The 14,125-nt window shown below is 35.3% G+C and overlaps 1 protein-coding gene across 1 annotated transcript in view; it reads left to right on the top strand.

Moving 5' to 3' along the window:
- The window catches only part of LOC127178622 (glutamate receptor ionotropic, NMDA 2D), a 108,723-nt gene that overhangs the window by 67,463 nt on the left and 27,135 nt on the right, over window positions 1–14,125 (top strand). The window contains exons 7-8 of the mRNA XM_051131598.1: window positions 8,394–8,599; window positions 13,287–13,455. Coding sequence (XP_050987555.1) covers window positions 8,394–8,599; window positions 13,287–13,455 — 375 coding nt within the window. The remainder of the gene's footprint in view (window positions 1–8,393; window positions 8,600–13,286; window positions 13,456–14,125) is intronic.

Raw genomic sequence — 14,125 nt, 5'->3', positions numbered from 1 at the left:
GCCAGCAAACTCAACATTCCCTTCCTGTTCCCTTCCCTCCCGTCAGTGCCGCTCAGAGAAAATGGATCTTGGGTTAACAGACTGTGAAGGCCTGTTCGCACCAAGAGCCATTAGTGTAAAGATAACTATAACGATAATAAAGGTACATTAGCATCCACAGCAACTGAATAATAATGCTGCGGTTACATTTACCCTGATTCTATGAAATCTGGGGGGTATCTAGGAAAGGTATGAAATTCCATGGCTTTCTGTCCCTGCATGAACAGCAACACAACTGACACTTTTAAGGCCCTGAAAGGTAGTAAGGACATTGTTAAAATAGTCCATGAGACATCAGTGGTTCAACCTTAATTTTATGAAGCTACGCATGCATCATGGTATCCTCGTGATCGCATGGCAAAGACTGACACAGAAGAGAAGAAATTGTTGAAAGTTAGGGGTGGGCAATATGGCAAAAATATCATACCACGATTTTTTTCAGAAATATATATACAAGGTAACAAAGTATAAAATAAAAGAATGACAGATCTTTAGACACAATTGGGCGAAGATAAAAATCTTTGTCATTTTTTATCTTTGTTATTAAAAAATAAGAACAAAAATAGGCTACATGTTACAAATAGACATAATACACAAATAAAACAAACAGTGCTTTAATTTTCACATACAGTAGGTATATTTAGCAGTAGCATTCAAGAAACTGAATGAACAAATATAAAAATAAAACACTATATATAAATAAATTATACACTGACTCTTGTTAAAGCAGCTGTATTAAAGTTCTTCAGTCAAGAGTAGTGAGTCCTTTTTTTTTTTTGTTTTCTTTTGTTTTGTTTTGTTTTGTTTTATTAGCCTACCAACACCCAAAAATGACAATTCAGTCATCATTTACTCACTCAGCACAAAAAAAAAAAAAAATGTATAGACGTTTAGGACAAGATGTGAGTGAGTACATTTTTGGGTGAACTGTCCCTTTAATGACAGTCGGCAGCATGTTTAGTTCTGTCGCTTTAAGAGCTGCATGCATCTAAAATACAGGGGTGCATCCATTTTTCTTGCAACAGTTTACTTTCACTTTAAACATAACCAGCTGTGTTTATATGTAATCCTTGTGTGTGTTTGACAGTTTTAGCGAATCAGATGCGAAAGATAGCTAAGTCCTTAGCTTGTATGTGCTCATGAAGTGCATGCCAGAGCAGAACAGAACCGGCAAGGCTTTAAAGCAAATGCAGTGAATGTTTGTCACGTTCTACAGTATATTGAGATGGAGACACGCTGTAGCACAATACTATGATATTTTTTCAAAAGCAGATCGTGGAGACATTTTTATCGTCCACAATCAAAAATCGTCATATCGCACACCCCTAAATAAAGTCATTATTTTTGTTTTCTTTGCTCACAAATAATATTCTCCTATAGGGTTATTCCACTACAGTTGAACAACTGATGTCACATGAAATATTTTAACAATGTCCTTACTACCTTTCTGGGCCATGAACGTGTCAGTTGCATCGCTGACTATACAGGGATTTCATAAAAAGCTCTCGAATTTCATAAAAAATATCTTAATTTATGTTCTGAAGATGAACAAAAGTCTTACAGGTTTGGAACAACATGAGGGTAAATAGTTAATGACAGAATTTTTATTTCAGGGTGAACTAACCCTTTAAGGTACTAATATGGATCCTTTTTGGGATAAATAAGGTAAAAACGTGTACTTTTTGAAAAGGTATCATCCCAGTACCTTTATTTCTGAGAGTAAGGGTGTTTTCACACCTGCCTCATTTAGTTTGGTTGAATTGCACTCGAGTTTATTTTCCCTCTTGGTGTGGTTCGTTTGGGCAGGTGTGAATGTAGCAATCGCACTCAAGTGCGCACCAAAAGCGGACCAAAGAAGCGTACTGAGACCTCCTTGAAGAGGTGGTCTTGGTACGCTTTCAAACGAACACTGGAGTGGTTCGGTTGTAGTGAGAAAGCAATCCGATCCAATGGACCAATGAACCAGGCTTTATCACACTGTATAATGGGTAATTACAGTTCCATGAATAGCGTTACCTTTTTTTTTGCTAATACCACTTAAAATGAACCCGCGTCAGTCTACGTCATTCAAAATCAAAGATTTTTCATTTTATGATGCCGTCTTATTGCTCTGTTTGTAGTAGGTGTGTTTTAAAAATGTTTTCCTGACGAATCCTGGATTCCTGCTCAAAATGATAAATTAATATAACGATGCCTAAAAAAATGCAACAATAAGTCCGCAAAGCTGTCGTTGTTCCATCCTGATAGATGACAGCTAAACGGAATCCCGGAAAAAAATGTGGAACTTTGACCAATGAGAGGACAGTTTACTCGCGCGTGACTTGTATTAACACATTTGGGTCATTTAGAAACTTTGCTGTGTAAAAGCGAACCACACTACGAATAAAAAGCAACACTGTTATAATTTTAACCCCTGTTTCAGAACAAAGCAATCGCTCTACAGGTGTGAAAGCACCCTAAGTTATAGGGGGCTTCAAATTTGCAAAAATATGCAAAACTCCATTCTATACAGTTGCTTTAAAGGGATAATTTCATACAAAAATTAAAAGTGTGTCATCATTTACTTACCCTCAAGTTGTTCCAAACCTGAGTTTTTTTCTTCTCTTAAGCACATAAGAAGGTAAATTGTTGGCAACCACAGTTGACGGAAGCCATCGACTTCCGTAGTTTGGAAAAAAAACTACTTGTACACAAAGAAACTCAGTAACAAGTAGAGGGGGAATAAATTCACATAATTTTCATCTTTATTTCAATTATCCCTTAACGTTCTGTTTATTGTAAGTATGTGCTGCGGTTTTGTTTTTAAATATTTCTGCTCTTTAAAGCAGTATAGATACTGATTGACTGTCAGTATGTTCGTCATTCATTAATGTTCATCATTCTGAAAGTGATTCCAACAGCGTTCTGTTTTTATCATTATAGTTGTGTTGTGGACTTCCCTGTTCTTATAAAATTATTATTGTAGTTATCACCCTTGGTCTGAACAGGCATTTAAGGAGGGAGAGAGAGAGAGAGAGGAAACTGACAAATGGACAGTCAGACTGGCCCAAGCAGACAGATTGATGAACAGAGAACGAGACAGGGACCAGGTGAGCCGATGTCACAGAATCAGCTTTTTGTAATTTCCAGTGATCCGCCCCGGATGCGTTTGATTTCCGAGCCTTTGTAATAGCACAGCCTCAGTTACTGAGCAGTTAGAAGTAGGATAACTAGCCCAATGAGACCAGTGCTTGCAGGAATCCACATGCTGACTGCTGCCATTTCCTGCTCGATTCCTTTCAATTAGATGCCTCTTCCCTGATCCTGTGCTAATATGCAAAGTCTTCTAGCTGCCAGACGCTAACTGATATCTTGGAGACATATTGTGTGCGCATACACACCGTATGAGAAGTATATTTACTCCACGTGCCACTGAGACTTGTACGATTTTTTTTTAAGGGCTGAACATCTTTTGCTGTATCTGAATGGTTCTCGAGGGCTGCTTTGGTGCTGATAGCTGCCACTCTGCTGGTGTGCAGGGGAAAGTCCTACGGCTCAGTGCTGCTAGCAAACTTTGAGTGTTGGGACTGGGACAAGACAGTAATATGTGAAGTGTGTGCTGCTTACAAACTGCTGAGAGGTTGTTATATCCTATAGGAATAGTTCTGAAAATGGAAAACTCATTGAAGTCATTTATTTACTCACTCACCCTCATGTTGTTCTAAAACTGTATGTTATTTTTTGATGAATGAATCTTCATATTTATCCATGCAACCACAGTTTATAGAGTTCACAGACTGTCAAGGTTTCGAAATGAAATAAAAGCACTCTCAAAGCATTTTTTTTAAGTAGACGCACATATGACCTGATTTTTTGGCGTAGATATTTGATGTCGTGACCTCATGCGGTTTGTTTATGAGACAATTGAGACTTACATTTCAGTCTGAAAGGGAGTCATGTGGATTACATTTATGGTCCTTTTGTATAGCTTTTTAGTCCTTTTGGAGCTTAAAAAACCTAGATGATTCTTCTTTTGTGGTTTATGGAAATAATAACAGCATACAGAAATGGAATGACACGCGGGTGAGTAAATAATGACAGAATTTTTCATTTGTGGGTGAAATATGAAACTGAACTGATGCTTTGTATCACAGCTCTTCTTTTATTGCTGTCTCCTTATGATGAAGTGCTTGCGCTATAGCATTTCTCATTTGTGTTTTGCTTTGGATAAAAGTCCAAATTAGTTTTACATCAACTTTTCTGTGACCCGTGAAGCACTCTGCACTGCATTTTGTGTATAAGAGGAACAAGAAAATATATTATTGTCTTCTTTTTGTTTTCTACTACTAATAGCTACCTAATCTATGATGAAAACGTACCTGTGGGAGCTTTTTCGCAAGACATGAAATACATACCAATAAGTACTGTATATATCATTGCAATTTCCAACAGAAATGAACACTAGAGGTGGTAAAACAGTGAGCACTTGTAATCGTTTTTGTACACAGTTATGATTACATGAGAGATTGCAAAAAAAGCTAAAACAGAATGCTTGCAAGTGTTTTTAAGTCACATTCGCTTTTGTTTATACTATCAGGTAAGTTTATGTGTAGTGCAGATGGTACGTTATTTTAAAATGTCATGGAAAACTAGAGTTATAGCGCCACTCAATGGACAATGGACAAAGTCAGAACTGCGGTGACACGATAAAAAGATTACATATTAGTTATTAAAAATTAGGGGTGGGCGCTATATCCAGAATCTTATATCACGATATGAGCAGTATTGAGCATGTTACTGTAAAAAAAGTAATTAGTTATAGTTACTAGTTACTTCTCACAAATACTGAGTTACATCATTATAAAAGTAACTAATTACCAGGGAAAGTAACTATTGTGTTACTTTAAAATAAAAGAAGTTAAAAAATGTCAAATAACTTGGATGATCCCAATATTAAATATGTTGAAGGAATAAAACATTGTACACTGATCTACACTATTTTAATGTTGCTGTGTCAGAGACATCTTTCAGGGGCTTAATATCACGTTATATTGTTTGAAACTGCTTTTTGAAAGTTTTTATTTTAACTGCAAAGCACTTTTTGTGTATAGTCATAATAACAACAAAACAATGTGCTTTTGTAAAGAAAATAAAACAGGGTGTGCTCTCTGCCATCTCAGTCTTTGTCACCTCTTTCCACAGACACAACCTGAATCTCAGCGAATACCTGCCTCACAGACATAAGAAATATATGCATAGAAAGCTTGAAATGTCTACTTTGAAATAATACAAAAAATCTGTATGATATCAACGCAAGCTCCAGTTTTTCCCGTCTAAACTTATTATTTCTAATTGTAATTACGCCCACAAGCGGCTCTGCATTTCAAATTTCAAGCATCCACGTGAGACATGTAGGTAAACACCCACGTCACCTCCGTACACAATATTCTTCCAAGTTAATCTTGGCTACTTTTTGTTTCTGGAAGAAGGCACGCTAAGAGGAATAAGCCAGAATTTACCTCAGAAGAAGACTGTGATGTGATGCGATGCACAGCTTTGCAGGTCCTATGGCTGAAAGAGAGCCTACTTAGGTGAAAACTGCTTCAGTGTGCTCAATTATAGTAACGCCACATTTTATTGTCAGTAACGGTAACAGCGTTGTAACGGGGGAAACAGTAATTTATTTGATTACTTGTTACCAAAAAAAGTAATGCCGCTAGTAATGCCGTTTATTTATAATGCCGTTATTCCCATCACTGGATATGAGTAATTTTATTTTGTATATATTTCAGGATATAGTTATTTTTGCTTTAAATAAGGATATGTAATTCTTGTCATTAGCCTAAATTGGAAAAAAAAAAAAAGTAAATTCAAGCTCACTAATGACAAGTAAACAGTCAGTGATTAAATATAACTAAGAAAATAATAACGAGCAATAGGACAAAAAAAATTACAGTATAACAAATAAATAAGAAATACTACATACGTTGTAATTAAACGCGTGGCTCTCTGACAGTGCTCAGAAACAGTCTCTAAGACAGCGCACACGCAGAGCGAAATGAGTTCACTTTTGCTGCTAAATGCATTTCAACAGCTTAAAATCACTTGTTTTTAAACCGCAATGCTTAAAAACGCATGCAAACGGAAAGTTTTCGGAACCACATAGCAGAGCAACGACATGGGACCGTGTAACTGCGCTAGAAATGATAGTCCAAAAACTCTTCCAGTTCACAAAATTTCTACCGGTTAATCGTGTCTATTCAGTAATCAGTTAGATGACATGTTAGGGTTCGTTGGAGACTTAATATTCGAACAAGCCTGCCTGATCAATTACCAAAGAAGAATATCAAAATTGTTCAGCAAAATAAGATTTTCTTATCAATGTGATAAAATGTTGTGTTGCAAAAATAAGTACACCCTCCTGAAAGTTACTAAATAAATAAATAGGTTTAAGGCTATTTTTGATCAGCAGGTATGTATATTGAACCAAAACTTTTAAAGACAAGTAATTTCCTGACAATTAAAAGCTTTATATAGCCCACTGAATCATACTCAGACTTAATGCTGGCAGCAATGGAACCACTTGGGAGAGAAGTGCCAAGTGACTTATTTCTTAGCATAAAAGAGTACAATGGTACAAGAGGAATACCAAATTATTGTTTTAAGTGTGAACATATAACAGAAGTAGCACTGACATTCAAAAACAATGGACTTGTGACAAGGCTCCTAAAGTAATCAGGTCGTTACTTTAAGTTTTCATTTAGTGATGAGTGCATTTTTGCTAGAAAAAGAGCAGGAGAAATACCATGCAAGTGTCTCAGAGCTGGCAAAAGCTATGAAAATAGTGACACTTTATCTCACAGAGTACGACGCAGCCTGCAGAAGTGACATGGATGGTTGTTGTCACCACTAGAATTACCTACTGTAGCCAATGCACAATAAACTCATTTAACCTCTTGCAAGGCCCATATTTACAAAATATAGACTTTTGGGAATCCATACTCTGGTCTCAAGAGACCAAGCCAATTATTTCGGATCTAAAAGCATCCAAAATGTTCTGGTGTTGCTATAGGAGGAGTACAGTGAGAAGTGCCTGGTACCCACAGTGACGTTCAGTGGTAGTAAAGCTCTTATATTGCGATGTATGAGTGCTGAATGTGGGAGGGAGTTGTATTTTATCAATGCTGTCATGAATTCACACACCACTGTGTGATGTAATACAAAAACTTGAAACAGAAGATGCTACCCTCTCCTCATTCCCTGCATTATTGGGCATTATTTTCAGCATGACAATGAAGATATTCATTCTCCCAAGGTGAATATCCTCCAGTAGACATGTATTTCACTCAATCTTAACACTCTTGAGCAGCTTTGTGAGGGATTCTGTAGAGACGAGCTGAACTCCCCATTAAAGACCAGGGCATTAAAAGAGATTGTCTTCCAGGAGTTAAACAGGACAGATGTGAAAGTTTGTCAAGAACTTGTACACTCAGTGCCAAGAAGAGTCAGAGCAGTATACTTAAAGTTCTGGAGAACATACTAAGTACTAGAATATTATACATTTGCTGAATCAAATCTAGGGTTTACTCATTTCTGCAATCCTTTATTTAAACAAAATTGGCTTATTTACTTATCTTACAGAAAACATTGGCATGTGTTTTGTTGTTTTATTAAGTATATGTTTAATACATTTCAATTTTGCCATCTTTCCATGAATAATATTGGTGATCATTAAGAAAATACATCTTTTATATTTATTCAGAGATGTGTACTCATTTATGCGGTGCACTGTACATGGTTTTTGTCTTCTGTATATGGATTATGAGCTCAGTTATACTGTCATAGCCTATCTTGACACATTTTAGCCTTCCTCTGTTTTTTCTCAGGCTCGTAACCTTTTCCTCTGTGGCCCGTCACTTAGCTAAAAATCTGTCTTTTTTTTTCTCTGAAAAGAAAAATCCACTCATTCCCCAGTGAATAAAAAGGGCACAGGACTGTTTTTAGAGAGCCCTCAGCTATAAGCTCGCAGAGGAACATAGAGGAGATAGTCTTTCATTTTTTACTATCCTTCCCCACTTTACAGGCTTAACCTGAGAAAGGAAAGCCATTCCTGTCTGTAATCCAGCCTCAATGACTCTATTAGAATAGGCCGTTTTAAATAGCTAAACCCGCTAAAAAGACCTTTGACTTCCATGTATTATTGATTTATGAATTGGATTCATAATGAGACATAGTCGCGTTTAAACAGCTTTTGTCACGGTCATTATAAGCACTGCCTATTATATTGATATCTCAATTTATTGGCCACATTTCTGCTACTGCAAAGTCGCGAATGACCTCTGACCCTCGACCATGTACTGTCTGTGTGGTCTTAGGTAGGATGGTGGGAGAACGGGGTGTTACGTCTGAGGTACCCTGCTTGGTCTCGCTACGGCCCTTTCCTGCAGCCGCCCGATGATGCTCAGCACCTGAGGGTTGTGACCCTGGAAGAGCGGCCCTTTGTTATCGTGGAGCTTGCAGACGCTGCCTCTGGAACCTGCATTAGGGACTCCGTGCCATGCAGACGGCCTCTCAATGCCAGGTTAGTACTGATCCGACCACCTCGTCTGCTATTTATCATTGCTCTTCTGTATGGGGGAAAAGGAACATTGTAGTAATATTGTTCTAGTGGGTCCCAAGAAACCAAAGTTAAATTAGAAAATTGTATGTTTCAGTGGACAGGTTAGGAACTAGATTTTCTTTCCTTCACGGGTCTATGACCTTTTAGTGAGACAGGCATTGCAATGTCATTCCACAGTTTCCAAAATCTTCTGTCAGAGATCAAATGCAGGTGTTAGTGGAAAAATGCAGTCATGCATCTATTGCAACCAAATTTATATTAGTACTGCACATCCTCAAATGCCAATACTTAGTCTTTATATTCACTACTTTAGCTTGTTAATTGTTTGGACAAAAGAGCAGTTTTAATGTCATAAATGTGTCCCTGGACCACAAAAACAGTCTTAAGTCGCTGGGGTATATTTGTAGAAATAGCCAAAAACACACTGTATGGGTCAAAATTATAGATTTTTCTTTTATGGCAAAAATCATTAGGAAATTAAGTAAAGATCATGTTCCATGAAGATTTTTTGTAAAATTCCTACTGTAAATAAATGAAAACTTAATTTTGATTAGTAATATACATTGTTAAGAATTTTATTTGGACAATTTTAAAGGCAATTTTCTCAATATTTTGATTTGTTTGCACCCTCAGATTCCAGGTATTCAAATAGTTGCCTCAACCAAATATTGTCATACTCTAACAAACCATACATCAATGGAAAGCTTATTTATTCAGCTTTCAGGTGATGTGTAAATCTCAATTTTGAAAAATTGACGCTTATGACTGGTTTTGTGATCCAGGGTCACAAATGTTGTAAATTTCAAAATTATTTTGATTGCTAGCATTATTTTTTATTTTATTTCATTTTATTTATTTATTTATTTTGTATTACTGGCAGCTTTATTTTATTTTATTTTATTTTATTTTATTTTATTTTATTTTATTTTATTTTATTTTATTTTATTTTATTTTATTTTATTTTATTTTTTTATTTTATTTTTTATTTTCACTAACAACTTTAAGGGTTAGTTCACCCAAAAAGTAAAATTCTGTCCAGGATTCGGACGAGGTGCTTTAAAGGAGAAGTCCACTTCCAGAGCAACAATTTACAAATTATTTACTCACCCCCTTGTCATCCAAGATGTTCATGTCTTTCTGTCTTCAGTCGTAAAGAAATTATGTTTTTTTTTTTTGAGGAAAACATTTCAGGATTTTTCTTCATATAATGGACTTCAATTGTGCCCCCGATTTTGAGCTTCCAAAATGTAGTTTAAATGCAGCTTCAAAAAGGGCTCTAAACAATCCCAGCTGAAAATATGGGTGCACAAATATGCATTAAATCATAACTAATGCAGAGATAATCATAAGTTAATGTATAACTCATGAAGAACTAAACCATTTATTAATAATTACTTCATCAGCAACAAATGAGCATTCTATATGATTCATAGATTAAATAATCAATAAATTGTTATTGGTGAAATGTGTCATAATGCATTAATTCCCTAATAACTTATTTTATTAACTAATAGTTTAAATTCATGTGTTAATTACCACAGTGGGTTGAAGCCATGCATTTCATCTTCCAGTTGTCTGCTTTAATTAAACATTAGCTAATAATTCGCAAAGATATCATTATGTTATGACTTTACTTGTTGAGGCACAGAACTATGAACTAACTGTTAAGTAATATGTCATTGTGGTTATGGATTTAGAATTAGTTAGAGTGCCTGAACAAGTAAAGTCATAACATAATGATATCTTTGCAAATCATTTGGTAATGATTAATTAAATCAGACAACTGGAAGTCGAAATGCACAGCTCCAACTCATTGAGGCACATGACTAACGAACTAATTCTATATCCATAACCACAATGACATATTACTTAACAATTAGTTAATAGTTCTGTGCCTCGACAAGTAAAGTCACAACATAATGATACATTGCAAATCATTAGCTAATGAGTATTTAAAGCAGACAACTGGAAGTTGAAGTACATAGCTTTGATCACTGTGGTAATTAACATATGAATTTACATCATTAGTTAATAAAATAAGTTATTAGGGAATTAATACATTATGACACGTTTACCTAATAACAATTTATTGATTACTTAATCTATGAATCATATAGAATGTTCATTAGTTGCTGATGTAATCATTAATAAATGTTTTAGTTCTTCATGTGCATTGTTGCATAATTCTTCATGTGAATTAATGCATATTTGTACACACATATTGTAAAGTGTTACCGTATATTTTTATCTTCTTCTCCTTATTAGAATTTGAAATAAAAGACATAAGTGAGTATTTTATTTTACAGTATATGTACGAACAATGTCTATCATTCATTTCTCACCGTCATGTTGTTCCAAACCCTTAAGACCTACCCAGAATACAAATTAAGATATTTTTGATGAAATCTAAGAGCTTTCTGACCCTGCATAGGCAGCAACACAACTATCACATTCAAGTCCCAGAAAGGTAGTATGGAATATTTTTTTGTGCATGGAGAAATAGTTAAATAAAGTTGTTATTTTTGTTTTCTTTGTGCACAAAAAGTATTCTTGTAGCTTCATGAAGATTACTGTTGAACCACTGTCACATGGACTGTTTACCAATGTCCCTACTACCTTTTCTTGAACGTGTCAGTTGCATTGCTGTCTATGCAGGGTCAGAAAGCTCTTGGATTTCATCGAAAATATCTTAATTTGTATTCTGATGATGAACACAGGTCTTACAGGTTTGGAACGACATGATAGTGAGTATTTAATGACGGAATTTTCATTTTGGGTGAACTGTCCCTTTAAATACTTAGTTTTTAATTACTAAACCAACATTTTGACCATCAACCTTTTTGATATATTAAATATAAGTTATCACTTGAAAAGGCTGATGACAAAACAACGGCTTATATATTTATATTTTATTTGTTGATTGAAAAGCAATACATGGCATGACTTTCAAAATGTGATGTAAGGCTGTAAGCATGGTCTGTTTTTTCTTGTTACAGAGAATTCCATTCGGAAGCATTGGTCATCTTTCTCCAGTCATTTGTCACATTCTTTCAATTTAGTCTTTATCTCTGTGTCTCTCACTTTTTTTTCCCCCAACATATCACTATGAAGTTCCAGGGGCTATGCTCACCTACCTTAGCTCTGCAATCGATCACTCGTTTCCTCTCTCTCACTTTCTCTCGCTCCCCCTCTCATTTTGACTTTGCCTTGTGGCGATCTCTATTCATACTTAGCCATCATGTTGCTTGTCAATCTGCTTGAGCTTTTTCCGTGTACACGCGTCTCTGTGGATGCTGCTTTACTACTCCCACACCAGTCATATGGATGGCCATGTTTCATTTTTATTATATCATTTTTAGTTATATCACAGAAAATGTACCAAGACAGTATACTACTGAAAACCTTGCCCGTCCTATTCTTCTGTCTTTCCTCATTTCACATTCCCTCTGTAACTCTCAGTAGTTCTGGTAAAACTGTTTCTTTTGTAGTGTTGTCACGATACCAAAATTTTGACTTCGATACGATACGTGACTAAAACATCACGATACTACTACTGAATCGATACTAGGAAAAAAACCTAGAACAATAGGAAAAGTCATTGAATAATAGATGATCCAAATGAAGATCATAGTTATTTATCTATTAAAATAAAGCATTTCACCCCCCTTTAAAAAAAATTAAATAATAATAATCACATGCCAGTGCCACTACACAGGATTATGTTGAACAACTACCGAGCCTACAGGTATGTAGAGATCTTTGATATATTGGTAAGTTAGCTTAAAGGATAAAGCCAAATATAAGTTTATGATATAGTAATTTTATTTTACAACAACAATTTATATAATGACAGTCATTTTTTGTTATTTTATCTTTGTTATTAATAATAAGATCCTAGATGCAAGTAACAAACTAAAGGACAACTACAATAAAACAAAGACACAAATGAAATAAATTTGGCCCTATGTTTTATTATTTTTCTCAAATTCAGTTTTGTTTGTGAATATGTTTTCCATTAATTTTCTGGATTCTATTTTAATCATTTCATTACATTTTAATAATCAAAAGTCTAATGAATTTATAAAGGATAATTAGATTTGATGAAGAATTAATTTATTATGCTATTTATTTCTTTTTTTTTTTTTTTCCAGAAATACTGTGTTGTGTATTTACAGTTTTCTGGTAAATAAATTCTGGTAAATAAATTTTTCTGGTAAATATTCCTTAAACATTGTTTTAATAATATTTTTATTATTAGTAGTAGTACTATCTTTTCATTAAGTAATATATTAATATATGTCTGACTATCAAGTTAAACCAAACTTCTATTTTGACCGTTTGCTGTGAAGACCTTTAGACCAACACAGAGATGCAGAAATACGGCTCTTATTAAAATGCATTCTTAAAGTACCGGTTCTAGTAAAAAATGCGAAATCGTACCGTTTATAAAAGCTGGGTATCGCGATACTTTTTAAGTACTGGTATATCGTGCAACACTATTCTGTTGTTTACTCTCTTCAGAGGTATACTGTAAATGTCTATGTGTTTGTGTGCATTATATTATACCAAAGCATTAACAAATATTAATCTGAATCTTATTGAAAAGTTTAAAAATATATATAAGTGAGCACTTTCTCTCTGATTACAGTGCACTTCAGGAAGGGGTGGCACCCATGAAGCAGTGCTGCAAAGGATTCTGCATCGACATCCTCAAACGATTGGCCAAAATTGTCGGCTTCACCTATGACCTCTACTTGGTGACCAATGGGAAACATGGGAAGAAGATTGACGGAGTTTGGAACGGGATGGTGGGAGAGGTGAGGGAAGCTTTTTGTGTCTTTCACCTACTTTAAACCGGCTGAGCTTGTTGTATTCCCATCAGCGCCTCTCTTTATTCACTGTGCTGATGAGCAAGTGCCCTGAATGCACTGTCAGCGATATCACTGAGAAGACTTCACTTGCATATGTAAATACAGGCATTAGGTGCAGAGAGGAGTACAGATTAAAGGCAAGGCTGCTATTCCCTTTAGTATCAGTGCTCATGATGATCAAACACTGTGATTATGGGATAGTTGAGGTCAGGGTGCAGTGTTTTTGAAGAAGTTGCAGTGTGGAAACAGTGTGAGCCTATGACATAGATACTGTATGTATAAAGAAGTGCTGTATGTGAGTGTGTGGTTGAGAGAGTGTCTTATTCATGAGTTTTAACTCTGAGGCAGGGGTTTGCAAACTTTGTCAAAGGCCTTCAGAAATGATGATTCCCTTGAGAGGGGCCCATCTCTTGCAAAGTGTAATATCAGCTATCTGTTTTCATGCATAAAGACCCATTTGGAGGAAAATAGTAAGTGTGAAATAATCAAAGACAGTATGTTGTTTCCAAAGTTAAATCATTGGCTTATATAATGTCATTGCAGTAAAACCAAACCAAAGTTATTAAAATAGCAAGAAGCATAAATATTATTTCAGAGCAACTTCAGACATCATACT

Source organism: Labeo rohita, chromosome 16, assembly GCF_022985175.1.
Source record: "Labeo rohita strain BAU-BD-2019 chromosome 16, IGBB_LRoh.1.0, whole genome shotgun sequence".
Lineage (NCBI taxonomy): Eukaryota > Metazoa > Chordata > Actinopteri > Cypriniformes > Cyprinidae > Labeo > Labeo rohita.
This window is presented reverse-complemented; position numbering and strand designations above follow the sequence as displayed.